At 54.1% G+C, this 27730-nt stretch overlaps 2 protein-coding genes across 4 annotated transcripts; one reads left to right on the top strand and one right to left on the bottom strand.

Moving 5' to 3' along the window:
* Positions 1-1271: 1271 nt before the first annotated feature.
* EXTL1 (exostosin like glycosyltransferase 1) lies at positions 1272-12776 on the top strand. The gene is made up of 11 exons (XM_061184694.1): positions 1272-2095; positions 6935-7025; positions 7327-7434; positions 8268-8387; positions 8912-9044; positions 9244-9350; positions 10197-10286; positions 11008-11094; positions 11384-11544; positions 12264-12438; positions 12594-12776. Exons 1-11 carry the CDS (start codon positions 1323-1325, stop codon positions 12774-12776), a joined length of 2028 nt encoding a protein of 675 aa, XP_061040677.1. The 5' UTR covers positions 1272-1322.
* SLC30A2 (solute carrier family 30 member 2) lies at positions 11808-24446 on the bottom strand. 3 transcript variants are annotated; one of them, XM_061184695.1, is made up of 8 exons: positions 23416-24446; positions 22530-22747; positions 21666-21812; positions 20841-20994; positions 19928-20102; positions 19080-19185; positions 16925-17059; positions 11808-16435 (listed from the first exon to the last, which is right to left on the bottom strand). In XM_061184695.1, the coding sequence occupies exons 1-8, from the start codon at positions 23463-23465 to the stop codon at positions 16290-16292; spliced, it is 1131 nt and encodes a 376-aa protein (XP_061040678.1). In that variant the 5' UTR covers positions 23466-24446; the 3' UTR covers positions 11808-16289. The 3 variants fall into 3 exon arrangements, with proteins under 3 accessions (XP_061040678.1, XP_061040680.1, XP_061040679.1); XM_061184697.1 differs by having other exon boundaries at positions 20841-20925; XM_061184696.1 differs by lacking the exon at positions 23416-24446 and adding an exon at positions 22820-22961.
* Positions 24447-27730: the final 3284 nt, after the last annotated feature.

Genomic DNA, 27730 nt, shown 5'->3' with positions numbered 1-27730 from the left:
CCTTGACACCTCACTTACCTGTTGATGGAAGGGGTTAAGTGGAGAGCCTGCCTACCAGCCAGGAGCGAATCCCCCATCTGTGGTGACGAGTGGGAAGCTCTAAGGACTCAGGTCAGGAGCTCCGGGTTCAAATCCCCACCCTGCCACTCCTTAGCTGGGTCACCGTATAAGATACCATCCCCTCTCTGAGCTTCACTTTCCTCATCCATAGGAAACAACAGTGATAAACTTTGGCCTTGGAAGGTTGATGTGAGAATTCAGAGACAGAGGTTGTGAGAGCTCAAGGCCAACTGTGAGGTGTGGGCCCTGCTGGTTATTATTAATAGCAATCCAGAAAACGGGTTTGGAAGGGGTTAAGTGGAGACCTTGCCTCCCAGCCAGGAGCGAATCAGGGCTGGCAGGGGAGGAGCCAGGCTGCTGCTAGGAAAGAGATCTAGACTGGCCAGATACTGCCCTGAGAGGGGACGCAAGATACCAGCGGGGCTTGGGGACCATGGGGCAGGGCCTTGGCACGGGGTCCCTGGCCTCTGCACCCTGATAGCTCCAAGCCGGAGGGTGCAGGACTAGCTACTAGCGTTGGAGGGAGGAGGGGCCGAGCCGCCTGAGCCAGGACAGTGGGAGGGTGGGAGAGGACCAGGACCCAGACCCCTCCCAGCCCCCCAGGTAGGGGCCACTGGCTGCACTCAGGCCTTGACCTCAGCTGACTCTGAGAGCCCACATGGGATGCAGGGTCTAATTTAAGCACCAGCTGCAGGGCCCACAGCCCAGGAGTGCCTGCCAGTGGGCACAGGTGTGGCCAGGCTGCTCAGGGGCTGCTCAGGCAGCGGGAGGATTGGGGAGACCAGCCCTGCTTCCACCCAGCCCTGCACCCTGGCCAAGCCGCCTCCTGTGGGAACCCTCATGGGTCCCCCATGGCCTGGCAGATGGCCCTCCTCTCCGTTGAGGCCAAGGTCAGGGGGTGCAGCCAGGAGGGCAGAAGGACACTGCCTTGCAGTCTGGACAGGGGTTGCATCAGCCTGAGCAGCACCAGGGGAAGGGGGCCCTGCTGGGAGGGCAAAGGCTGGCTTGGTCGTCCAAAGGCCGAGGAAGCAGAGTCCTGACCGCGGGAAGGCAGGGCCAGAGAGCTGGGTCCTACCTGGCCTCCTGGTGCCTGGCCTGTGCCTTGCTGTTTGATCTTACACAGGCAGCCTGCCCTCGATGGGCCTCAATCTCCCCATCTGTATGATGAGGGTGCTGACCTAGAAGGTTGATCCCAGTCCCAGAGGCCTACACTCAGGCCCCTGCTCCTCCTGCTTCCTGCAGCCCTGGCTGTGGGTGGCCACATGCAGTCGTGGAGACGGAAGTCCCTCTGGCTGGCACTGTTGGCCTCCTGGCTCCTCGTCCTGCTGGGAGTCTTCCCCCTTCTCCGCCTGGCAGTGCCCACCAGACCCCGGGCAGGAGCCCCCCAAGGCTGGCCCCGCTGGCTGGACGCAGAGCTCCTGCAGAGTTTCGCCAAGCCTGGGGAGCTCCTGGAAGATGGCCCTCAACCTCCTCAAGCCCTCCGTGGTGGCAGCTGCAACTGGGGAGCTTGCTTTGACACCTCGAAGTGCAGAGGTGGTGGCCTCAAGGTATTCGTGTACCCAGCGGCTGGACCCATCTCTGAGACTCACCGCAGGATCCTGGCTTCCATCGAGGGCTCCCGCTACCACACGCTCAGCGCTGCTGAGGCCTGCCTCCTCCTCCTCCTCAGCCCGGACACCCCCACTGGAGAGTGCGACCCGGTGCCCCCGCAGTGGGATGGGGGCAGGAACCATCTGGTCCTCAGTCTCCACCCAGCCCCTTGCCCCCGGACCTTCCAGCTGGGACAGGCGATGGTGGCCGAGGCCAGTCCCACAGTGGACACCTTCCGGCCCGGCTTTGATGTGGCCCTCCCGCTTCTCCCTGAAGCCCACCCGTTGCGAGGTGGGACACCTGGCCAGCTGCGGCAACACAGTCCCCGCCCCGGGGTGGCCCTGCTAGCCCTGGCAGAGGACAGAGGCAGGTGGCACGTGGCAGGCACCAACTTCTCTGCCTGCCCCTGGGATGGGCACTGTGAGCAGGACCGTGGACCCAAGCAGTAAGTGGAACTTTCCCCTTGGGGGCTGGATGGGAAGGGTATGTGATGGGAGCGAGCCCAGGGGCCAGGGTAGAGGGCAGGATTGAGATGGGCAAACTTAGGCCTCAGCTGCAGCAGGAGGGAATCAGGCTAGACAGCAGAGAACACTACCACCGAGATGGTGATTTGCTGCAAGGGGTGTCCAAGGAAGGTTTTGGAATTCTTCCTTGGGGATCTTTAAAAGCATAAAACATGACTCGCTCCTACTTATTCTTCTTCTTTTATTCCAGTCCTTCCTTCCCTAATATTTTATTTAACATACAACTCTATAGTGCTTACTATGTGCTAAGCACTTTTTATAAATGATTATAATAAAATAATACTAATCTTTATCTTTGAAGTGTTGGTGTACCAGAGACTAAAGCTCAGAGAGGTTGAGTAACTTGTCTGAGGCCACCCAGCCAGAAAGAGCACAGCCAGTATTTTAATCCAGGATTGCCTGGCTCCAAAGCCTTCAGCCTTAGAATTCTGGGTTTTAAGCAAGAGTTTATGATCAATCCTGTCAAATGCCTCAGAGCCATGGTCACAGATGGAAGCTGCTCCTATGTCTAGTTTCCGGGATTAACCTCTCAAGGTAACAGGCTTTGGTTATAGCAAATATGAATTAAGTCAGACCTACAGAAGAATCCCTACCAGTGAGAGTGCCTGAATATATACAAGAGGCATGGGGACCCATGGGGACATGGAGAGCTCACTTAGAAACTTCTCTCTACCTGGGCTAGTTGTGGTGACACACCTCAGGTGGTAAAGCAGTTAACGCCTAAGCACCCTAACCCCTCTGCAACCCCCAGGAGGCCAGCAGTATCCAAAGTCTGGCTGGGCAGACTGGAGGTGGAACCTGTCACTCTAGAATCCTTCCCTTGTCCCCTGTCTCAGGTATCTCCCTATTCTTTGCCAAAACAACATGGCTTATTCTGAGCTCCACTTCCCTCCCAGGAATTCTTCACGTGGCCAAGCTCCATTTTTGCCTCTGCTTGGGGCTTCTGGGGCTTTTCTCAGCCACAGGGCTCTTGTGGGAATAGAATCTCTCTACCTCCTGAAGGCACATGGCCTCCAGGGAGCCCCGCAGCCAGGGGTAAGAGCAGAACTGCCCCTCAGTCCCCATGGCCCTTCTGCTAGGACCCATCCCTAGCAGGCATCCTCGGCAAATCACCCGAAAAGCTGAGGATCCCCCCAGGTACCTCAAACTCCAAACTCAGACAGAGCTCACCTTTGGTGACAAGGTTCTCTGCTCACCTCGCCTGGCCTTACTTCTGATTAGGCACTTAGCCATTCTTGGTTACAGGAAGTTCTTCTTTCAGCTGACTTTAGTTACGGCTAAATGCAGTCGGTTATTGGTGAATATGAAAGTTATTTTAGCCTGAACTTCTTTGAGAAACTGAAACTTGGGGAGTGCACACAATAGGTAGGTGCTCACTAAATGTTTACTGATCGAATCCAAATTGGCCAGAGCTGGCCAAGGTTTTCTAACAGGCGTGGGCCACCCTCTGAGTAGCATTTTTGATAAGTGTATTTCCAAGGTGTGATGCCTGAAAGCCTCTAACTGGCCTCTGAATTTCAAGCAGTTCTGTCTTTGGCCTCAACCCACCTGCAGGCGACAGGACTTGTAATCTCTGGAGTAGCTGGAGCCTCAGTTTCCCTGAAGTGCCAGGCAGCTGCCTGAGCAGCCAGTCAAGTATAGGGACAGAGAGGGAGGGAGGCCCACGGCCACAGGCCAGTGCCCAGACGGTGGCCTGAATAAACAAGTGCTGGCCAGAGAAAGAGGCGATTCAGGTCCCTGCCACCGTCCCACATTCACTCCACTGGGGGAAGGGGGGAGGGGAGAAAGTGGGCATCTGGGGAGAGCCTGCTCCGCCGCTTTACATAATTCATGGCTAATCCTCTCGAGCACCCTTCAAGGGAGGTGTTATGATCCCCATTTCAGGGAACAGGAAACTGAGGCTCAGAGACATGGAGGCAGCCAGCCAAGGGCCTTGGTGACAAGCTCCGTGGTTCACCACAGCCTCCCTCACTGCTCCGATCAGGCACTCAGAAGCAGCAGGGCTGGGATTAAACCACACTTCTGCTCCAAAGCCCATATTTTTCCACCTTCGCTGAACAGTCTCATATTGCTTTAGAATATGCCTCCACCCGTTTAAATTGTTATTTATTTTTATGAATAGGGAATTCATTCACATGGTACAAAATTCCAAAGGCACAAAAGGGTATACAGTAAAAACTCCCTCCCACCCCTGTCTCCAGCCACCCAGTTTTCCCTTCTGGAGCCAAATACCCTTTCTAGTTTCTCTTGTGTCTTTTCTGAAGTACTCTGGGTGTATATAAACATGTGTATATGCTCTCCCCTGCTTTTTGGGTTTTTTTACATAAATTTAATGCATGTTTTAAGGTCCCCTGGCCTGTCGCCACTGGGTGCACGAGGTGCAGTGCCTAGGGCCCATGATACTTTAGGGGCCCATGAATATGTTCTCATTTCTTTGAAAATCAGAAGAAAAAAGTGAACTTCTAAATAGAAGAAAATGCTTTCATATATAATATTAGTATGTTCGTTTTTATACCAACACAGTTATCAAATATAATTTTTATAATATTTTTATGGCTGAGGGACTGCAAAGGCCAAAGTACGCAGGGCACTGGAAGTCGCAGTGCAGCCCTGCCTGTGGCCATGGGTGGAGTCACCTTGACAGCAGCCTTGGACACTGAGGCCCCAAGTCCATGCCAAGCACTTTACAGGGTCACAGATCATCAGCAATCACGACGAGATCCATCCCTTCTACAACACACACACACACACACACACACACACACGGAGGTGCTCGTCCAGCCTCTGATGGGGAACTCACCACCTCCCAAGGCCACCCACTGGCTATTCTCAGCCAGCTCCATTACTAGAATTTGTGCCAAAACTGACCTTTCAGACATTTAGTCCATTGGTCCTGGGTCTCTCCTCTGTTGCACACTGAGCATTCATTCATTTAGCCCCCACTGAGTGCCCATACTCTGCCAGGTGCCCTGCTAGGCCCTGGGGATACTGGATGAGGGAGGCACAGCCCCAGCCGTCAAGTAGCTTGGTCTTATTAGAGAGACAGACAAGTCACTAGTGTGACACACATTGTTAAGCAGAGAGAGGCTGGGCAAGCTGCCTGCCCGGCTCCTCTACTTCAGAGCTGTGTGACCTCTTTAGGCCTCAGTTTCCTCATCTGTAAAATGGGATATTAACAGCACATACCTCCCATCTCATAGGGTTGCTGTGAGAATGAAGTGAGTCAATGCATGTAAAGCACCTAGAACAAAGGACATGCTCAGTAAAGGTTAGCTTGGCTCGTTACTACTGCAGTGCACATAAGGGCTGTGGGAGCAGAGAGGAGGGAGCCATCTCTGGAGAGACCAAGGAAAGCTTCCCAGAGGAGGTAATATTTGAACTTTATACATTAAGACCAAGTAGGAGGAATTCTTCAGGCTGCAAGGCAGGGAGGGGTGTCCAGGCTGAGAGAGAAGGAGGTACAAAGACACAGAGGGAACAGTAGACATTAACGAGGACTGACAGATACGGTTTATTCAGCAGGCTCGCTGGCTCTGGGTTCTCTGAAGCCTTAAACTTAAGGGTTTGCAGTCCCTTAGGGCTTTCCTGGGGGAGGAGGAGAGGGCTGTGGCTGGCTGGTGCTGTGGCTCGCAATGAGGTGGAGGGTGTCCTGTTTTTAACTTGTAGCTTCTTCCAGGAGAAGCCTGGCGGGACACCTGAGCATGGGGCAAAGAAGGCAGGGTCCTCTGGGAGACCCCTGGGCAGCGGGTCTGGAGTGGTTCAAATAACCTGGGGCCAGGAGTTAGCACACCTTTGTTCTAGTTCCAGCTCTGCCCCAGCCCTTTCTGAGACCCTGAGCCAGTCCTCAGGTCTCTCTGAGACTCAGTCTCCCCATCTGTTCAATGAGGGTTGGTCCAGAGGCTAAGTACTCCTAGGATTGCTTCTTGAAGGTTCAGACTCAGGACCAGATAGGCTGTAGCTGAGGAGGGTCCTGGGACCCTCTAGGCCCTATTCAACATTCCCACTCTGAGCAGGTCTGTGAGCCCTGGAGTCCTGCACACACACACACACACACACACACACACACACACCCCGTAGCCAGGTCATGGGCACTCCTTCCCTGGCTGGGCAGTTCCAGGGTGGTGGCTCTGAGGAGGCTGTGACTCCTACCCCTCCCCCCAACAGGCACACACAGCCTGAGTGTGGCCCTGGGGCTGGTGGGGGAGGTGGGAGGAACAGAGGAGGCCTGTCCTCTGGGCAAGGGGGCCTCTGGGCAGCGGCTTCCTGTGTGGTTCCAGGCTGGGGGCCCAGCCCACCTCCTGACAGAAGAGCCTTTCACGGGCCTGGGCTCTGAGAATGGGGAGAGGGCAGGGCACGGAGGCCACTCAGGTGATGGCCGCCCAGAAGTCTCCATGAGGCCAAGAGGTGGGAGGGCAAACGCATGCTTGCCCAAGTCAGACCAGCCTTGGAAACGTCAGTTCCCACCACCTCCTATTTTGCAAATGAGGGAACCAAGGTCCTAAGAAGAGAAGGGAGGTGTCTAATACCACCAAGGGCAGCGGCAGAGCTAGAGCTGCTACCCCCGCTGTGGGCGAGGGGCAGTGTATGGCTGGGCGTGGGCAAGAGTGTCTGTTAACAAATGAGAACATGGTGGTGGGTTTGTACATTGTGAATTTGGGATTGTTAGTGTGGAGGGCTGGGGGGCCATCAGGGGAGTCAGGGGGGTGAGGGGCAGCTGTCTCAGGTCTCCTGTGTGCAGGGCCCCCTCCTGTGCTCCTTAGGACCCACCCTGGGGCAACGCTACCCAATGCCACCTTCTGCCTCATCCCTGGCCGCAGTCCTGATGCCTTGCACTTCCTTCAAGCCCTGCAGGTACAACCCCGACTTGGGCATCCCCCATCCCTGTCCCCCTACACTCCTGAGCTGGAAGGGCAGTCTGGGCCCAGGCCAATGGGAAGGGCCGGTGAGCTGCCCACTCCTTTACTCTGGGACTCAGATGTGCCTACAGCCATATTCACTGCACCCTCTGCAGAACACCCCCCCAAAAAAACCCCACTTTTCTCTCCTCTTTACCCGTTGCCCCCAATGCAGCAGTTGCTGACTTGGAAAAGGGAGGAGGGGTGAGTGTGTGCAGGGTGGGACTGGGCTCCCCAGTGACCTCCCTACCCCCCAGGCTGGCTGCATCCCTGTGCTTCTCAGCCCTCGCTGGGAGCTGCCCTTCTCTGAGGTCATCGATTGGACCAAGGCGGCCATTGTAGCTGACGAGAGGCTCCCACTTCAGGTAGCTCAGGGCCCTACCAATGGGGTGGGGACTAGACCCGGGACATGGGAGGACCCCGGCATCCCGGCCCCCAGGCTGGTCTCGGTCCTCATTCTTATCCCCCATCTATGTATATTGATGATTTTGCGCCCAGCCCCAAGCCTCTGGGGTTCTGAGAGCAAGAACTCAGCCTCTTTCAGCCTCAGTTTCCCCATCTGTACAATGGGATAAGTTAGACCAGATGATCTCCATGGGCTCAACCCCACTGGTCCATGACTGATTAAATACCTAGTTTAAAGGAAAGCCATAAAAAATCCAAAATCTGAGTGCCTACATGGAGCTTGGGGTGGGGAAGCAAAACGTAGAGTGACTTTTCCATCTGATGAAACTCATTTTGCCCAGCTCTGAAAAACATATGCATGAGCCTTGAATCCCCTGAGAAGTGAGGATGGTGTAAGAAGTTAACAGGAATAGCCTCCATTCACTGAGCCTCTACAATGTGCTAAGCCCTTAATATGTATCATCTAATTTAATCCTCACAACCACCCTATGAGGCAAGTACCATTATTGTTCCCACTTTACAGATGAGGAAACAGACTCAGACAGATTAAGTAGCTCATCCACAGTCACACGGTTACTAAGTGGCATTTAAACTCAGCTCTGTGTGACCCCTGAACTCTTGATTGCTAAGTTACCTGGGATTTTGCCAAGGCTGGCAGCTGCCAACCCACCTGGAGAAATGTGGGGAGCGGGCTTCTGCTTCCCAGACCTCCAACCTAGGTTGTCCCCACCCCAGGGTGAGTCAGGGCCTGCCAGGGCCCCATGCCTTCTCCTTTGCTCCCTCTGTGCCCCAGGTCCTGACTGCCCTCCAGGAGATGCCCCTCACACGGGTCCTTGCCCTGCGTCAGCAGACCCAATTTCTATGGAATGCCTACTTCTCCTCAGTGGAGAAGGTCATCCATACCACTCTGGAGGTGAGGGGGATTCACCTGATGGGGGTTCTGGTATTTGGCTCTGCCTCATCCCTGCCCTTCTCCATGCCCCTCTCTTCGGACACCTCATCTGCCCTGGTGTTTGGGCTTGCCTCTTGAAGATGCTTCTGGGATGAATCAGAGACTTGGCTCGGAGCTCTTGGATGAGTTCCTTCTCCAGTCTTGGCCTCAGTTTCCCTATCTGTAGCAGACAGATTTCAAAGCATGTGCCAACTCCAGCTGATGGGCATTGGTTGCCTGGGGCGTATGTTGGGAGGGATTCTGGGTCCGGAAAAAATGTCATGACCTGTTAGTGGTATCTGCCATGAGTGAAGACAGCATCACGGAGTGACCCCCTACCCTGGACTTCTGAACCTTTCTGTCCCCAGCGATCTGGTGTTGCAGATGCTGCCCTCCCCAGATTCCTGAAGGGGGAGGTGTGGGGCTGCACCGGGTCCTCACTTCCTCAGACCCCGCCCATGGCCACACTGGCCGCTCCCTCTGCACAGCCTTCTCTCATTTCACAGATTATTCAGGACCGGATCTTTGGCGCCTCTGCTCACCCCTCGCTACTGTGGAACAGCCCCCCAGGGGCAATCCTGGCCCTGCCCACTTTCTCCCCAAGCCCCTCGGACTTCCCCTTCTACCACCTACAACAGGGTATGCCCTAGGGATGGGACAACTTGAAGTCCCTTCATCAACTCTCCCCAAGTCTCTGCCCCAGCCTCAAACATAGAGCCCCACCAAGCCCCTCCCCAAATCCCCCACATCTTTTCTGGCTCCCCAAGTCCCCAACTCAGGTCATTCTTGGGGGGTTGTGTCCCCTCTCACCCTAATAGCCTGTGTCTCGTTCCTCCAGGCTCTCGTCCTCTGGGCAGGTTCAGCGCCCTGATTTGGGTGGGGGCTCCAGGCCAGCCCCCCCTGAAGCTCATCCAGGCTGTGGCAGGCTCCCAGCACTGTGCCCAGGTCTGCCCCCTTGCCAGCTGGGGTGCCGGGATCCAGGATGGGGGCAAAACAGGGCAGAGCCCTTGAAGACATCTGGACGCCAAGGACAACCACACATTTTGGGGGGAGGCATGGGAAGGATTTTCAAGTACCATTGCTGCCTTCCTCTTTCAGTCCCAAGTTTCTATTTCCTTTCCCCCACCTCTATCCCCGCTTCCCTCATGGAAACTGATGAAGCCACCTGAAAAACAGGTGCCTCTTGTGGAGGTTGAAGTAAACATACATGCATTCATTTATTCATCCAGCCTTTTCTGAGCACCCTGGGCTTGATGCTGAGGATGCAGAGAAAAAGTAGGAAAGGATTCTGCCCTAGATTCATATTCAGTTAGCATTTCCCAGCACACAGACTGTCAAATATCACTTCCAGAGAAGCCAGATAGGCTCTTGAGAGTACCTGGAAAGGAGACAAGCAGTTAGCTCAGCCAGGGTGCAGATGGATCAGCTTCAAAGATGGGACATTTGAACTGGGCTGGGAATGATAAAGGAGCAGGAGAAAGAGAATGAAAACCTTTGAGAGAAGATGGGGATGGGGCATGGGCTCAGGGCCCAGGCTAGGTGCGGCTTGAGTTCTAATGCTACAGGTAGCTACCTTCGTGTCACTGGAATTCATGCCTTCCGGAAGCTCAGAGGCAAAAACAGGGCAGTCATGAAAGGACCTTGGCTCTAACTAAACTCCTCCCAAACTCACATATACAGCTGCTCTTCCAAACTTCTTCCACCCTGAGAAAGATTACTCCTGGGACACCCCACACACACCCTGGCCTTCTGACCCAGACTTCAGGAACATCCATCCCCCTTTCCTTCCAGATCTTGGTTCTCTGGAGCAGTGAGAAGCCATCCCCAACCAGGTGGCCCAAGACAGCAGTGCCTTTGACAGTCATTGATGGGCACAGGAAGGTGAGAGATGGGGAGGGATGTGGAAGGGTGGGCTCACCCCCCAGAAACCTGAGATCTGGGGAGGACATACACAGCGTGATTTACTTGGGCCTGAGCCAAAGCTGGACTTCAAGTTGGGCCTGGAGAAATCAGACCATGGGTTTCAGCTGCAGGCCTAATAGAAATGATTCTCTTCCATCCCTGGCCCTTGTGAATCGTGCTTCCAGAGAACTGGGGTTTTATGTGATGAGGGAAGGCAGAGAGAGTACATCGCTGTCTCGGGTAAGGGATAGAGGGGAAACCTGGGCAGGTGGCAGCATTTTGGGCGGGGGTGAAGGGGTGGCTTCCAAGAACCTGGGTTGGTGTGACACACCTGCTTGCCTGTGCCATTCTGGGAAAGTCCCTTCATCTCTCCGGACCTGTTTCTTTCAAACGAAGGAAGTTTGACAACCCTTCCAGGGTCGAGGTGAACATCTAATGTGACAATAGAGGAATCCTGAAATGTCAAAACTGGAAGGGCCCTAGACACGAATGGCCCCATTTTACCAAAGGGCAAATTGAAGTCCAGAGAGGGAAAATGAGGTCCTCAGGTCCGAGTTCCAGGCAGACTTGCTGTTTTCACTGCTCTTCCTTCTATACCATGTCTGCAGGGGCTCCTGCTTAGCAGATATTCAGATACTCATCATGGGAGCCTGGGGAGGGGTCCTACGGCTGAGTTGCCCTCCGCTCCCTCCCCCTGCAGGTCAGTGACCGCTTCTTCCCGTACAGTGCCATCAGCACCGATGCCATCCTCAGCCTGGATGCCCATAGCAGTCTTTCCACAAGTGAGGTGAGGACTCCCAAGAGGAGCCCTGGCAGCCCTCAGATCCCGGGAGCTGGGATGACCAGAGATCAAGAAGTCCAGCCTCCTGCTTTAGGAGTTTTCTGCTCCTAGCTGCAAAAGCACTGTTTCTAGCTCCCAGTTGGGAAAGTTCCCCTAAGCATCCCCTGGAAATTTTCTAGCTCCCTTCTCCTCTCCCCTGAGTCCCCTCAGCCAGGCTGGCCTTGCCTCCATGTCTCGGGAGGCTCCTGGCTGGGCAGGAAGTCCTTCCTCACACCTTACTTAAATATCTCCCCAGGTGGACTTCGCTTTTGTGGTGTGGCAGAGCTTCCCAGAGCGGATGGTCGGCTTTCTGACGTGGAGCCACTTCTGGGATGAAGCCCAGGGTGGCTGGGGCTACACTGCCAAGAGGACCAACGAATTCTCCATGGTTCTCACCTCGGCTGCCTTCTACCATAGGTACAGATGCCAGCCCCGGTGCTGGGCTCAGAGGGCCAGAGAACCCTCCTTTGAACCAGGAGCAGGGTGGTGTGGGAGTGGACACAGCAGTCAGCCGAGAGCTCAGAGATCCAGGTTCAAGGCCACTTCCCAGTGCCGTGAATGGGCAAATCTCCTCACCTCTCTTGAGGTTCAGTTTCCTTGTCTGTAAAGTGTATTCACCTCACAGGGCTGGTGTGATCATCAAATAACAAAAATACATGAAGTCCTTGGCACACAGTTAGTCAACAGATGGCAGCTAGTTGTATTTTAAGTAGAGCCATGCAGAGGATAGGGACAGTGTTTGGATTTGGGGGTGGGTGAATCCACAGCCGTCCTGAAGCTGGCCTTTGGCCTGCCATGTTTGATGGCCTTGGAACTAGCTGATCCTCCCCTCATTCTGGCTCTGGGTTCAGACTTCAGAGCCCAGGGAAGGGGGTCCCAAGGAGCTGTGAGGGAGGGGGCAGGGAGTTCACCGTTGGCTGCAGACAAGCCACAGAGCACAGAGTAGTGGAGAGTGGTGCATACTTGGGGTGGGAGCTCTCTGAGGCAGCCAAGGCTCAGCAGAAAAGGGAGCAGGACTTTCCCAAGAAGCTTAGGAATTGGGGTCAAAGGGAGAGTAAGGTCAGGAGGGAGAAGAATGGGGCCTGGCGGGGGGTGAATTCGGCTGCAGCCTCTCCCGCTCCTCCCTCCTTACCCAGGTATTACCACACCCTCTTCACCCACTCCCTGCCCAAGGCTCTGAGGACCCTGGCAGATGAGGCACCCACCTGTGTGGATGTCCTGATGAACTTCCTAGTAGCATCCGTCACCAAGTTGCCCCCTATCAAGGTGCCCTATGGGATGTGGCATCAGGAGGCCAGACCTCCTCCACTGGTGAGGATCTAGGGGGGTGGTCGGCACTGGGAGGGCCCCAGCTGGGGAAGGGATTCCCGTTCTAACTCTAACCCTTTTTGCTGCACGAGGCGGGGGTAGGGTGGGGTTCCGAGGACAGAGAAGCCCTCCAACGCATTTCTCCCCGCCCCCCTTAGGAGCCTGGGGGTCCGGGGCTCAGGCAGGAGCCGCAGCCCGCAGCCCAGAACTGCATCAACCAGATGGCGGCAGGGTTCGGCCACATGCCCCTGGTATCTTCTCGCCTCCGTCTGGACCCAGTGCTCTTCAAGGACCCGGTGTCCGTGCTGCGTAAGAAGTATCGCAGCCTGGAGAAGCCCTAGGAGGGACTCGCTGAGACCCCAGGGGTCGCTGCCAACTGCCTCGGGAGAGGGGGGAGGCTCCGCCTCCTCCCTTGCGGTATCTGGAGACCCAATCAAGGCTGCCATTTAGCCAGCACGGCAGTACCCGATTGGCCAACCACCGCCTCGCCCCCCACCCCACAGCCTAGCCGCTAGTGGCAGTTCCCACGTTCACGTCGCTGGCTCTGGGGGCCCTTCCTCTGCCTTCGCAGACCCCTTGCCTGGAATGCCTTTCTTGGCTTCTCTGCCGAGCTGACATCTACTTCTCTTTCAGATCCTCGCCTCCTCCACGAACCTGCCTGACCCCCACCCCCGCCCCGGATCCTCTGCGCTTTCACAGCCGGGTGTGTCCCTTAGTCCCGACGCTATTCATGCTGCCTCGCATGGTACACCGTCAGGCCCCAGGACTGACACGGGAGTCCCGGGAGGGCAGGGCCGTGTCCTCGTCTCTCTGGCCTGGCAGGTACGCCACAAATATCTGACGAACAGATAGATGGAGGAGACATAACTACATGCCTGGCTCTGTGGCGACAGTGGCGGGGGTGTGGACAGGGTGTGCGGAGTGAGACACAAAACTGCACCTCCCACCCACCCCCGGGTTTTTAGTCCGGCCGGAAAGCAGCTTCTCGCAGAATCCTGGGTTCTTCTCGCAGAATCCTGGGCGCAGTCCTCGCGCCCCAAGAATAGAGCAGAGAAGTCCCGGGGAGCCAGTTTCGGGGCTCCCTTCCCGACCCGGCGGAGCACAGTTGGGGGTGGTATGGGAACGCCGGTGGCCCTGCCGGGCCCGGGCCCCTCGTCTCAGGCACTGCCGTCGTTCTGCATTACCAGCCTGGACCACTAGTGGTCAGCACCGCGCCGCGCTCCCTCCCCGCGGAAAGGGAAGGAAGCTCGAAACGCCCAACGGGTGGGATTAGGGGGAGCAGGGACGTCGAGATTGGTGGTGCGCAGCTTGAAGTCGGAAAACTGGTTGGCCCACACACTTAAGACTAAGAAGGGGCCATTTCTCGGTGGGCTGTGTGGGAGCAAGGGCGGTCCCGAGCGCCCTGGTGGTGAGAGTGGAGAGGGGGAGGGGACGCTGGGTTCTCCTGAGTTCACCTACCTGGAACTGGAATGATCACTTCCGAAATAAAGCGCGTGTCTTTGCCCCTTTGCTCAGGCTATAAATACCTCTACAGCAGCTGCGCGGGGGGAGGGGGACTCAGGTCTCGCCTGGGATGGGGCCACTCTAGAGGAATGGGGATGGTGGGTCCAAACCAGGTCCAGGGTATCCGGTGTTTTTCTGCTTCGATGGCCTCGCAGCTTTGGAAACTCCCGTGACTAGTGACTAGCTCGCTGGCCAGAACATGGTGTCCCCAAGGCCTCCGACGTCCATCCTCCAGTTTGACCTCTGGCCCCTGGATGACTCAGGTCATCCCCAGAGCCAGTCACAGCGTGGGATGCAGAGAAGGCTCTCTTTGGGGAGGCGTGGGGCTACTGTATTCTTGAGATGGAGGGGGGACTGGGACTTTAAGGGGAGGGGAGACAGTCTGGCCCTGATTCAAGGACAGTTGTTGAGGAAGCACACAGCTGCAACCCAGGCAGCCTTTCCAGGGTGGGGAGGACTCCAAGTGCCAGGCCCAGCTGGGGGAAAGAGACACCTTTTCCCTCCCCACTCACAGTTGCAGCACCCAGAACACTGAACTACCTTGGCATGGCCTTGCTTGTGGGCTGCCAGGCCCAGTGGCTCATACTGTACCAATATGCAGCCCAGAGCAGGTCCCCAGCCCCTGCTGTAGGGGGAGGCCTCGGGCTGTGTGACTTTGGGCAAGTGACTCAACCTCTCTGAGCCTCAGTTTTCTCATCTGTAAAAATGGAGGACAGCAATGACTGTCTCTTGAGAGGTGTGTAAGGACTTGGAATATAGCAAAGCCCAGGATCCAGGTTCCTGCAGCCTGCCATGGCTGGGGGGAGGGAGGAATTTGATTCCCAAGATTGGGGTGGAGTGGAGCTCCACCAGCGGTCTCACACACACACACACACACTCTTCCAAGCCAGCACAACTTCCCACAGATTTGAAGGGGCCGAAGAACCCTCAAACCTAGATCACAGCCAACCCCGGATGACAGTGCTGGAAAGGCACAAACAGGTCGTTTCACAGATGGGAAGAGAGAGGCTCAGAGGGGAAGGCGAGTGACCAACCCCTCCTCCTCCCGCTGTGGGTCAGGACAGAGTCAGGACAAACCCAGTGCTGCCCCCTGAGGCTGGGAAGCCCACCTGGCCCCTCAGGCCATCCTTCCAGAATGATGCTAAAAGTACCCACTCTTCCACAGCCACCATGTGCTCAGCTGACTTTGGTCCCAGTCCTCACAACAACCCTGTGAGGTAGGTGTCAACATTCTTAGTCCGCAGACGAGAGAGACGCTGACCTGCCTAAGGGCAGAGACAGACCACTAGATCAGAGCCACCTGATGACTGGGCATGCTGCCTCCTCTGTGACACTGGGGACAGGTCCCCTGGCTTCATCTTGGAAATACAACCCACCTCCTAATTCAGGAATCTTCACACACACCTCAGGAAGCCAGGGGCTCCTGTTCAGGTTGTACCCTCTTTTTCCTCCATCCCCAAGTTTTGAGCAGGCCAGGCCATACCGGCAACAGAGCTGGCCCAACCATACCCAGTGTCAGGCTCCTCGACCCCGGGACACAATCAGGGCAAGAGGAGTGGCCCGGGGCCTGTGGGGCTGTTTGGGGGGGACCCAAGCTGAAATCTCTGCCCACCTCCACCCCTCCCGCGAGGACACCTTTGTGTTGGCACAGCTTCCTGGGCGTTGGCGAGGCGGGGTGGGGATAAGAAAAGAGGAAACCAGCGGGTCCTTACCTAGTCAGAAGCCCCCTACCTCCAGGAAAAGGAAACATTTGGCTCTCAGTGAAATGACTCAGGCACAGATCAGCCTCAGATGCCCCCTGGCTCCCCATCTCAGGGGGGACCCGTATGAGTGTGCAGAGTCCTCACCACTCCCCAACCCCCATGGCCTCCTTGTAGCGTATTGTTAGAGGCAGAGGAAGGGGGCTCTGTCCCAGGGCTTCTTTACAGATTCATAAGGCAAAGGCCAGACAGACTGAAAATGGGAAATGAGGCAGGTAGGTGAGGGGACAATGAGTCTCCCCTCTATCACCCCTCACTATGCCCCACTGCCTTTCCAGAGGCTAGTGGTAGGGCGGCATTAGCTGAGGATGAGGCCCAAACCCTGCCCCACCGGGAGCTGGAAGAGCGGGGTCACACCAGCTTTACACCTGCCGAGTTCCCATCCTGGGGCTGGCAGTAGTCAGATGGGGGAGACGGGGAAGAGCCCGTTCCTGGAGTGGGACGAGCCTCCTCCACACTGAACATGGAGTCAGGAGAGGGCCCTGGTTTATAACCCACCTGGGGTAGGCAGAGCCCTGGCTGGGCCTGGGGGACACTCAGCCCAGCCGTCTGCAGGCCTGTCCATGCCCCAGTTGGCGCCTGGCCAGGCAATCAGTCCGAGGGACCCTGGCATGACTGACAGTCCTTCATGTCCTCAGAGTAGTCCTCTATCTGGATGGTCATGGTGTGGAAGTGGAACTTCCCCTGCAGGCGGGCACTGGCTGCCTTCAGCACAGCCTGGGCGTCTGCGTTCCCAGCTGGGGGCAGAGAGGACACACGAGGGGAGGCACCAGACAACCGATTACTCACTCTTGGGCCCTTAGGAATGATTAGGAGCCCCGGTCTCATATCCTACCCCCAGCAGAACAAGATAGGGGACGATGAACATCAAGAAACCCCCAGACTCACTCCTGTACCAGGCAACCCTCTGGTTCCCATACCTGGCGCAACCCTGAAAGAGCAGGAAAAGCACTGGCTTGAAGGCTAGGAATCTTTCCTCTGCCACTGATGAGCTGTAAGAGCCTGGGCAAGTGACCTTACCAACCCCCACCCCCCCAACGTCAGTTTCTTCATCTATAAATGGGACTGTGATGACCAAATGAAATAATGTATGTCAAGTACTCAGCATGGGGTCAGGTCCAATGCATGGGCACTGCAAGCATCTGGGGTCATCTGGACCCATCAGGGATCGCCCCGGGCCTCCCGCTGCCTCTCTCTCACCCACCCTGAGTGTTCCCACTACTCACCGATGGCGACGTGGACAGACAGGATAGGCTGGGCCACAGTCAGCGCCCAGATATGCAGGCTGTGCAGGGCTTCCACCCCCTCCACCGACAGCAGCAGATCCCGCACGGCCGTGAAGTCCATGCCCCTGGGGGTCCCTGAGGATGGCAGGGACAGGGGCTGAAGGAAAGGGTGCCCTCCCACCCACGCCTGTTCCTGCTCCTCAAATGTCTCCTCACTCAGACCTCCTTGGCCTGATGTTGCCCCCACCTCCCAAATGACCCCCATCATATCACCCTGTTGTATTTTCCTCTTCACACTTAACACTGTCAGAAATTATCTTATTTGTTAGTTTCTTGCCATCTCTCCCTCTGAAGTGGAAACTATGCGAGCAGGACAATTGTTTGGTTTACCACCCTATCCTCAGTGCCTAGAACAGTGCCTAGTCCCACAGTATATGCTCTATTAAAAAAATTTGTTTTTGTCTTCAGCAAGTGGTGCTGGGAAAGTTGGACAGCTGCATGTAAGTCAATGAAGTTAGAACACACCCTTACACCATGCACAAAAATAAACTCAAAATGGCTTAAAGACTTAAACATAAGACATTGACACCATAAAACTAATAGAAGACAGCATAGGCAAGACATGTTCTGACATAAATCGTACCAATGTTTTCTCAGGTCAGTCTCCCAAGGCAACAGAAATAAAAACAAAAATAAACAAATGAGGGCTTCCCTGGTGGCACAGTGGTTGAGAATCCGCGTGCCAATGCAGAGGACACAGGTTCGAGCCCTGGTCTGGGAAGATCCCACATGCCACAGAGCAACTAAGCCCGTGTGCCGCAACTACTGAGCCTGCACTCTAGAGCCCACGTGCCACAACTACTGAAGCCCAGGCGCCTAGAGCCCGTGCTCCACAACAAGAGAAGCCACCGCAATGAGAAGCTCACGCACCGCAAAGAAGAGTAGCCCCCGCTCGCCGCAACTAGAGAAAGCCCGCGTGCAGCAACAAAGACCCAACACAGCCAAAAAATAAATTAACTAAAAAACAGAACAAAACAAAAATAAATAAATAAAATAAAATATGGCACAAATGAACCTATCTACAAAACAGAAAGACTCATAGACATAGAGATCAGACTTGTGGTTGCCAAGGTGGCGGGGAGGGAGAGGGATGGACTGGGAGTTTGGGCTTGGTAGGTGCAAACTATCACATGTAGAATGGATAAACAAGGTCCTACTGTATAGCACAGGGAACTATATCTAACCTCCTGGGATAAACCATAATGGAAAAGAATATTAAAAAAGAATGTATACATGTGTATAACTGAGTCACTTTGCTGTACAGCAGAGACTGGCACAACATTGTAAATCAACTATACTTCAAATTAAAAAAAAATTTTTTTAAAGAAGGGAACCTGGGGATCCCTGCACCCGCATGGGGAATCCTTATCATCACTTTTATCTGGGTCAGTCACATTCTTGGAGAAAAAGCTCTGACCTGCAGCCAAGCACTCCTGTTGACCCCAAACCAGGATCTAGACCAACCCTGACCACACAGAGACCTATGACCCAAGATCCTGAGCACAAGCAAGCCGGGTGAATAAGTGTGGTAACTCAGGGCAGACCATCTGCCACCACTGAGCACCCCTCAAAGCCCTGCCACGTCCTCTGGAGGTGGGGTCCTCAGAAAGGAAGGCCTGAGCTGGAGTGGATTCCGCAGTCTTGTCCAACACCAACTGTCTTTTTCTGATCCCCAGTCTGCCCCCCCCGACCCCACTGTGCAATGAGAAACATAAACCTCACCCCCTAAGGGAAGGCGAGTGGAGACTCAGGAAACATGAGGAAGGTCTGGAGGGCCAGGTGCTACAGACACCGGCCGGAAGCCCCCTGACTAGGCAGGGAGGACACATCCCAGCAGGGAGGAGGCACCCTTGGGGGAAAGAGGAAGGAAAGGACGATCCAGAGGACATTTCCAGAAACAACCACACCTGAGGTCCCTGCTCAATGCCAAGATCAGCCCGGGGCCCCGGGAGGTTCTCCAACCTATGCCAGGCTCCAGGCCATGGCCCCCCGCCAATGTGCTGGGATGCACCCTACACCCAACACACACACACACCTGAACTTATATTAGAGCTGGAGAGCCAAGAGCAAAAAGGGAGCCCCAAGCCCAGGTTACCTTCCATCAGCACCAGGATCACATCTCTCAGGATGGTCAAGGTTGTCCCCAGGACGAGGATGGAGAAGAGGAAGGTGCAGATGGGGTCTATAAACTTGTACTCTGGCTACAGGAAAAGGGCAAGGCAGAGCTGGGGCTCACCACCCAACACCTTAGCCTCCCTTCTCTGCTCCCACCCAGCATTAAGTCGGGGAGAGGGGCTCTCTCTGCAGGGTGGGCATGAGCCTCACCCTGACCCTGCCTCCCAGTTCTCTACCTTTTATTCTGTGTCCGAAAGGACAGGCAGGACAGACCACAGTTTAGGATAAGGCACTGCACCTTCCCACCCCTCCTTGCCCAAGGGGCTGAGACATGGACAGAGCTAAATGGAATCTTAGGCACCATCTGGTCCAACATCCCCATTTTATAGATGGGGAAACAGAGGCTCAATTAGAGCAAGGGACTCACTCCACATCATGCGGCTGGCAAGGGGTGGACCAGGCTTCAAACCCAACACTTGGCTCTTTCCACTACACCACACTGCCTCTACATGATGGGCAATGCCCAGGCAGCATACAGTCCTGGGTTTGAATCTGGCTTCACAACTTACCAGCTGGGTGACGCTGTGCAAGTCACTGAGCCTTTCTGAGCTGCAGAAAACACCACCACCTCCCCTTCAGGGTTGTTATCAAGATCAGAAGTGCTAACACTTACTGGGTGTTGGATAAATGTTCCTTCCCTCTCCTACCCTTTTGCCCAGAGCTGGGAGGGAGCTAGAATCTGGAAAGGGTCCTGTGCAGAGAGAAGCCCCCAGATGATCTACCCTCCCTTCCCCACCCAGCCCACTTCCCTGTGTCCCCAGCTCTAACCTTGAAGTATAAAATAAAGGCTGCCACTAAAACGCCCAAGCTCTGCAGAAAGTCTCCAACCACATGGATAAAGGCAGCTCGGACACTGGGGTTCTCCTGCTGCTGGCTGGTGTCGTGGCTGTGCTCATGGCCATGGCTGTGTCCGTGGCCAGACTGGTGAAGAATCAACCCCATTCTACAGAAGTGAAGACAAGGCCAAGGGGCTCACTGAGGTAGCAGATAGAGGTTTCAAATCAGCCAGGTAGAGGCCCCCATCAGGACTGGCCTCCCCAGACTGCATGATCCCTTTGGCCATGTGAGGAGCCCAACCCACGTGGCCTTGGTTCAGAGTACAAGGGGCTCAGCTCCATCCAATACCAGGCTGAATCTGGGCACAAAGATGCTCCAGTGCCAAGTCTCAGAGCAGGAAAGCCCCCCAGAGGGGCCTTCACCATGTCACAGATGGTGAAGCTGAGGCCCAGAGAAGGAAGTGGCTTGCCCAAGGCCACTGAGCAAAGGCGAGAGAACCCAAAAGAGACCCCGGTGCTCTACATACCCTGCCACTCACTGAGACCAATTTCAGGCACATCACCTTGAAAAAGGACTTGGATTCTGCCCCTAGGGACACCTGCTCCTGCAAGAACTAAACTCACCCCTCCCCATGACAGGTATGAAGCCTCTCTGGTTATTCATTGACATGTATGGGGTGGGAACTTGATGCTGCCCCAGGTTTACAGCTCCCGATGGCCTTGCCCTAGGCCTCAGGCAGGACCCAGGTGTTCCAGGTGCCAGAGCTCAGACCACTAGGGAAATTCTGATCCTGTGACCTACCCTGGAGTGCGGCACCTCCTCCTTCTGACGAGAGCAGGCATGTAGGTATGCATGTGAGAAGTGGGAGGGGGAAAGACTCACAGGGAACCCAGGCCACACTCACATGATGTTCACGACCACAGCACAGCCCGACGTGATCAGCATGGTCCCCTCCTCGATCTCATAGTCCCCAGAGATCAGCCGTTCCACTGCCAGGTACACCAGTACTCCAGTCACGACCCAGATGGACAGCACAGAGAGCAGGGCGCCCAGGATCTCTGAGGAAGAACCCGGCCCCCAATACCTATCTTAGCATGGGGCCCTAAGGCTAAGGAGCCCCCTCCTCCTCCCCACAAAGTCTGGGCCTGGGTCTGACTGGGCTCTGCCAGAGGTATGGCTGGTGTGGTTGCACCTTACCCCACCACTCATACATCTGGGAACATCTGAGCTAGAAGAAACTCAAGAAATCATCTGGGTCAACCCTTTCTGTTGAAGCTGACTCATTAAAATATATACCCATTGCTCAGCTGGCAAACTAAGGCTTCTGAGGAACAGAGGCTGGGCCATCTGTCACCAAGAGGAAAATGACAATGCAGCCCAGAGATGAACTTCAGAAGGCTTTGCTGAACTTTCCCTCCCCCTAGAGCTGATCCATGGAGTTATGTGCAGAGTTAATGCACAGTCATTTATTCTTGAAGTCTGGCCACTTCATTTCTTAGGAAGGTGGACTCTCCTTCCCTGCAGGGTGGGAATTCCCAGAGGAACAGGGGACCAGGGCTCCCCCATCAGACTGGGAGCTCCCAAAGGACAGAAGCCAAGGTTGACATCCTCTTTCCCCACCCAAATCACCCTCCTGGCCTTACTCAGGGACCCAATGCACCCACCTAAGAACTTAATCTTGACCTACCCCCTCTCCCAACTCCATCCCCATCCCAACCAGGGCCCTTACCAGCTCGCTGCCAGCCGAAGTTCATGGTCTTGGTGGCTGGCCGGGAAGACATCCACAGGGAGAAGAGGCTGATGAGCATGCTGGCAAAGTCAGTGAGCAGGTGGGCTGCGTCTGTCATGATCGCCAAACTATGTGCCAGGTACCCACCTGCAGGGGCAGGGCCAAGAGGATGGAGGATCCTTATCAGTTCCCCAAGGAGCCAACTTCCCAGAGTGTGTGTGCAGCAGGAAAACCATGAGCTCTGGAGAAAGACAATGTATTCCAGACCTCTGCACCATTAGCTGTGTAACCATGGGCAAGTGACTTACTTTCTCTGAGCCTCAACTTCTACCATCTGTGAAATGGGATTAGCAAAATCTACTTGGAGGGTGAATGTGAAAATTGAGGTCAAATTGGGCCTGTAGGGGAATTCCCTGGCGGTGCAGTGGTTAGGACTCCCCGCTTTCACTGCGCCCTCGGCATGGGTTCAATCCCTGGTCGGGGAACTAAGATTCCACAAGCCGTATGGCATGGCCAAAAAAAAACCAAAAACAAAAAACGAAAATGGGCCTGGAAAGCATAGCAGGCACTCGGTAAATGCTCCTTCCTTCTAGGCATTCAGGTCTTCCCTGACCTACTAGTTGTGTGTGATCTTGGGCAAGTTACTAAACCTTATGGTGCCTCAGTTTCATCATCTGTAAAATAAGGAGACTAACAGCACCCATATGACAGTGCAAGGTTGTTGTGAGGATTACATGAGATAGTGTGCATATAAAATATGGAGCTATTAGTATTAATACTACAGGAACATCCAGGAGAAAAGCCTTTTGGATTATCCAGACTATCCATGTGCCAATTTCATTTAATTAGCAAAAAAGTCCTTACCAATGACTTCCCCAATCATGAACAACAGGCAGAAGGCACAGGCCACACAGAGCTGGCGCCAGGCCCTCTTCTTCTTGGGGTTGCAGTGACTGCCAGGACTCGTCTGGGCATGACAGTAATGGTTGCTCTTGGTAGCCAGCTCAATGGGCTGCAAGTCCAGGCCAGGTGAAGACAGAGGGATCCAGCCAGCCCCATCCTGCCACAGAGATCTGTAAGACCTGTCCAAGGAGGAAGGGTGAGGGGAGACTCAGCTCTGAGATGGGAGCAAAGAGGGCTGACTCCAGTCTTACCTCTCTGCGGGGCCTGGTTGTTCCCATGTGCCCATTTGGAAGAAGAGCTTAAGGACACTCCAAGCTCGACAGACTCTGAGGAGTGACCAGAAGCCCCTCTTTGCAGGGGGTGCTGGGGGACGACCAGTCCAGGAGTCTTGGCTCCGTGTGTTCCCTCCTCCCCCATCCCTGCCAGGGCCTGGAGGAGGCAAAGACCTTGGGAACTGGCCAAGGGGCTGGGCCAGTCCAGCCGAGCGTGGAGAAGGAGCAGAGCCTACACTCAGGGAGAAGAGCAGATCTCCCCCTCTCACGGTCTGGGGACTCCGGGCCTCCCAGGGCGGGGCTGCCCCCGGGCAAAGTGCTGGCCCCGGGGCAAGGCTCCAGGCACGCACTCCCCACTAACCCGCAGGGGTCAGGATCTGTGCTCAGCCACAAGAGGGGAGGGATGATCCCCGTGCCCAGGCTCCATTTCCCCTTTCCTTCCTTCACCTCACCCCACCCCTCCTGTGTGGTCCCAGTTCAAGCCGCCGTCAAAACCAACCACTGGCAGGATAGCAAATGAGGAGGTGGGTCTGATGCCACTCAAATTCCCGCCCCTCCCCAGGCTCTCGCCTTACCCGGCTCCAAGCCTGGCGTCCAACAGATGCTTCCTCTCGGTGGCCTCCATGCGGTCCCGCGCGCCCTGCCGTGTGCTCCCTGGAACTTGCGCGCGGGACGCTCCGCGGCGCGCACTCACCTGCCGGGAGGGCCCTGCGCGCCTTTCCCGCCGCCCCGGCGCGTGCGCCCCTCGCCCGCCCGCTCTGCCGCGAGTTCGCTCCCGCCTGGCAGTGCCGAGGCCGCCGAGGGGTCGTCCCGCTGTCGCTACCGCTGCTGCCCCCACTACGCCAGCCGTGGCGCCCCGCTCCCGCTGGCTTTATCCGGTCCCCGCTACCCCGTGTGAAACGGCGCGTCGTGTGCAAAAGCCCGCAGGGAAGGGGGAGGGGGCAGCTGGCGGCAAAGGGCCCCGGCATTGACCCCTAGCACCCCGTCCCCTGCGCCCCCGGGGCCCAAGGAGCCCACCTGGCCTGCGACAGAAAGCCTAACCGCTCCCGCCCCGCTCTGCTGCTTGGTGTTTCCGAGTTGGGACTAGTCTGCGCCCGCCTTCCCCCGCTCGGGGCCGGCTGTGTCCCACCGAGAAGTTCTCGGGCCCCGGCTTGAAGAAATCCGCTTTGGGTCCCCTGAGAGCAGGAATGTGGCTCCTAAACTCAGAATAAGGGTTCCTGAGGCTGGGGTTGTGTCTTCCCCTCAGGAAACCACTGATCGGTTTCCACTCTCAGGCTGCAGACGCCAGAGCCCCCCATGTTCTTCCGCTCAGGCCAGGGGGCTCCTGCGGGCGGGGTATGCCTGCTCTCAGGCTGGGGCAGTAGCCCTCCTTAGGACTGGTTGGCACTGACTGATCCATCCTCGCCACTGAAGCAGCGCCGGTTCCTCCCGTCTTGCGCGCTCGGATTAGATCTGGGGTGGCCGGCTTTATCTCCACCGCTACACGGAGCAGGGTCGCGCTTCAGCAGCAGTCGCCATCTAGACAGAGCTGACACCACTACCACCACACCATCCTTTCTGCACTGCCCCGCAGCAGTTCCCAGGAGCCCCAGGAAGGTGCCCTGCGTGGTGTTCCGCCGGGAGAAACCGGCCGGCCCTTCCTGCCGGCTTGGTGCCCCACCCAGTGGAAGCTTAAGCCCTCCCCCGGCGGTTGGGTGGGAGGAGGGGCAGGGGCCTATGGCCCCCGACACTGGCTTCTGATAGGCCCTCTGCATAAGAAGAACTTTGGGCTGGGGACCTCCCTGGCCAGTCACCCCATCATCAAGGGCCCTGGGGACCTTGGCTTGGCTATGGTCCTTCACAGAGACAAGAGACTAGGGTGTGAGCCTCTATCCCACACCACTGGGGACAAGGAGGGGCTCCTTCAGTGTCTCCCCGACAGGAGTCATCTTGTTAGGAAACTAAGTGCAAGGAGCAAGGATGGCAGCGGTATGCCTGCCTAGATTGGGTCCCCACTGAGTGCCTTTCCACCTCCTCTGGACTCTTGAGTGTGGACAACTTTTATCGCAGCCTTCCTGGCTTTCCTGTATACTCTTAGAACCAGCAAGCTCAGCATTAAACCTGGAGAAGGTGTTAGAATGCAGGTTCCAGGTACCTGCATCAGACCAACTGAATCAGAATCTCTGGATGTGGACCCTAGGAATCGGCATATTTACAAATTCTCAGAGGATTTTCTGCACAGTAAAGTCTGAGGACCTCTACATAAGCTTTTATCATCTCAGACATATATTCACCTGATCTCCCCACTAGATTTTAAGCTCTTGGAGAGCTGGGATGTATTTTGTACTTCTATTACAATTTAGTTTAGCTCTGAGCACCTACTGAGCACTTAGTTAAATGCCTGTGAATTGGATTGAAATAAAGAAGTATACAAATATAGGGCTGGTCACTTAATCAGATGAGAGTAAGTGAGGTAGGTGCAGTTCACAGGGGTTTCTTGCAGGGCCATCTCAGTCGTGTTGTAGTTTCAAACTGCCCTATGCTCAGATTAATCTTATAATTTATTTGAGGGCAAAATATTTATGCTTTAAAAAAGTGTGTTATCTATGTCCCTCTCGTTCCCTTTAATGCAAAGCACATTGTAAATTCTCAATACATGGAGATTTACAAATTGGATCCAGACACATATATTCATTTTATAAAAACTTTTATGCCAAATTTCCCTTAAATTAATACTTTTCTAGGATGCATTTTAATTGATTTGCAAGAGTTTGACTAATTAGTTAAGACTTTGATATACTGAAAAACTGCTCCACTTGTATTCTATTCACAGATCCCCAGAAGGTCCTATGCTAATGACCTAGCAATTTGCAGACCTCAACAATTTTATTCTAAAAATGTAGATTCCCCTATAAAGAAACAAATGTTTCCTGCCATTCCAGTTCTACAAGGATCAAGCCATTAGCTACTACAGTCGGCCACTGAGGAGAATTCAGGATGGAGAAAAATAAGTATTCTGTGCTTTGGATATACTGGCCGCTAGATAGTTAAGATGCACATGTAATGAAAATTTTTAATGATGCCAGATTCTTGCATCTTCCCTTACATAGGAAAGCACTAAAATCATTAACTTGAGATGTCTGTTTTTTGTGATTAGCAGACTACATGTTTTTCCCAGCAAAAAAAATTCATATATATCCTGGCTCCTCCCTTACCTCTTCGGAGCAGCTCCTTAGTAAGGACCCCAAATAAGACTTAACGCACAACTTTTGTGTTGTGCATTTTTATTTTGGTCAACACCTACATTCCACAATGAATCTGATTCTGTAGGTCTGGGGAGGGGGTCTGGGAATCTATATTTTTTAAACTTCTGAGTTTAATGCTATTGTGAAATTATTGTTCATTTTTTATGGTATAAATGGTTCTGATTTTGAAAAGAACCTTTATCTAAAGTATTGAAGGATAAAAGGGCATGATATCTGGGATTTGCCTTAAAATAATCCCAGTGGGGGGAGGGAGTAATGATGGAGAAGAAACAAGTGTCTGTAACTGTTGAAACTGAGTGATGAGTATGGAGGGTATGTTATAATATTCCCTCTACTTTTCCATAAGTTTGAAATTTCCCAGAATTAAAGGTTTAGGGAAAAATAAACCTCTGGTGATTCTAATGCAGCATATGGAACCGTATTCAAGATTCATGGAATAACGCTCTGAAACCAGTTTCCTTACAGCATGATCTTTAAAGAAACTTGTTGATCAAGAACCCTTCATACCACCCTTAAGTGTTCTGGTTTGTGAGAGCCCTTTGTGTGGCAAAGTAGAGATTCCCTTATCTGCAAAGAACGGGTATCTCCCTGGAATTCAAATTTCTGACTACAGAGCCTTGACTGCCCTCCCTCCTCCCTCTGATAAGTGACAAGATAGTGGATGGACATGCCTATCTCACATGTGATCAGTAACCTGGAGAAGAAATCTGGAGACAGAATGTGGACAGGTTGTAATCCTGATTCTTGTGATTTCAAGGTGATGAAAGCTTCTAACTTTCTGGCCTCAAATTCCTTCAGTCTTCTATAGGAGGATAATTTAGGACTATGAAGAAAAGCAAGTGTGTGATTGTTTTTAAAAACGGATAGTGGTGGGACTTCCCTGGTGGTCCAGTGGAAAAACAAGAAAAAGGATAGTGGCTACCTCCAAGCAGGAGGAGGGAGACACATGACGCGTTTCTTGGGTTTGATAATGTTCTTTTCCTTTTTCTTTTTTTTTGTGGCTGCACTGCGCAGCATGGGGGATATTAGTTCCCCAACCAGGGATCAAACCTGTGGCCCCTGCAGTGGAAGCGCAGAGTCTTAACCACTGGACTGCCAGGGAAGTCCCTATTCTTTTTTTTTTTCTTTCTTTTTTAGTTGAAGTATAATTGATTTACAGTGTTTTGGATGTACAGCAAAGTGATCCAGTTAAACATATAATGTTCCTTTTCTTGACCTGCTAAGTAACAGCATAGGATTTCACTATACAGTAGTTTATTTAACTCTAAAATTAGTTCTGTGCACTTGTGTGTATGTAATATGTTACACAATTTTTTTAAAAAAAATTTAAGCTTCAGAATTTAAGGACTAGAAATGAAAGCAAAATCTGATTACCTGAAATTCAAAGTTAAGGACTGAGTTAGCCTTGGAAAAACTCCCAGAAGTGAAAATGGGCAGAGGTGTGAGGGTTTAAAACATTTTTGTAAAGTGAATTCCATAGAATGCTAGTTCTGGAGGATGTCATGTGAATGAATAAGTTGGGAAATGCTGGGTTATATAGTCAATCCACCAAGAAATATTAAGAGCTTTAAAGATCAGGTGGTATTCCAAACACCGTGAACTTGATGGACCAGTAATTTTTCTAAAGTTAAACAGCTTTCATTAT

The sequence above is a fragment of the Eubalaena glacialis genome, chromosome 3 (assembly GCF_028564815.1).
Source record: "Eubalaena glacialis isolate mEubGla1 chromosome 3, mEubGla1.1.hap2.+ XY, whole genome shotgun sequence".
Lineage (NCBI taxonomy): Eukaryota > Metazoa > Chordata > Mammalia > Artiodactyla > Balaenidae > Eubalaena > Eubalaena glacialis.
Note: the sequence above shows the minus strand (reverse complement) of the source record. Positions and strands in the feature narration are given on the sequence as shown.

What these genes read in the sequence shown, in the direction of transcription:
- EXTL1 (XM_061184694.1), top strand. Translation starts at nt 1,323, where the DNA reads ATGCAGTCGTGGAGACGGAAGTCCCTCTGGCTGGCACTGTTGGCCTCC. An exon ending in ACTTCCTTCAAGCCCTGCAG is followed by an intron (nt 7,026 to 7,326) that starts GTACAACCCCGA and finishes CCTACCCCCCAG; the next exon opens with GCTGGCTGCATCCCTGTGCT. An exon ending in GCAGTCTTTCCACAAGTGAG is followed by an intron (nt 11,095 to 11,383) that starts GTGAGGACTCCC and finishes ATATCTCCCCAG; the next exon opens with GTGGACTTCGCTTTTGTGGT.
- SLC30A2 (XM_061184695.1), bottom strand. Translation starts at nt 23,465, where the DNA reads ATGGAGGCCACCGAGAGGAAGCATCTGTTGGACGCCAGGCTTGGAGCC. An exon ending in CTTCGGCTGGCAGCGAGCTG is followed by an intron (nt 20,995 to 21,665) that starts GTAAGGGCCCTG and finishes GTTCTTCCTCAG; the next exon opens with AGATCCTGGGCGCCCTGCTC. An exon ending in GTCTGTCCACGTCGCCATCG is followed by an intron (nt 16,436 to 16,924) that starts GTGAGTAGTGGG and finishes CTCTGCCCCCAG; the next exon opens with CTGGGAACGCAGACGCCCAG.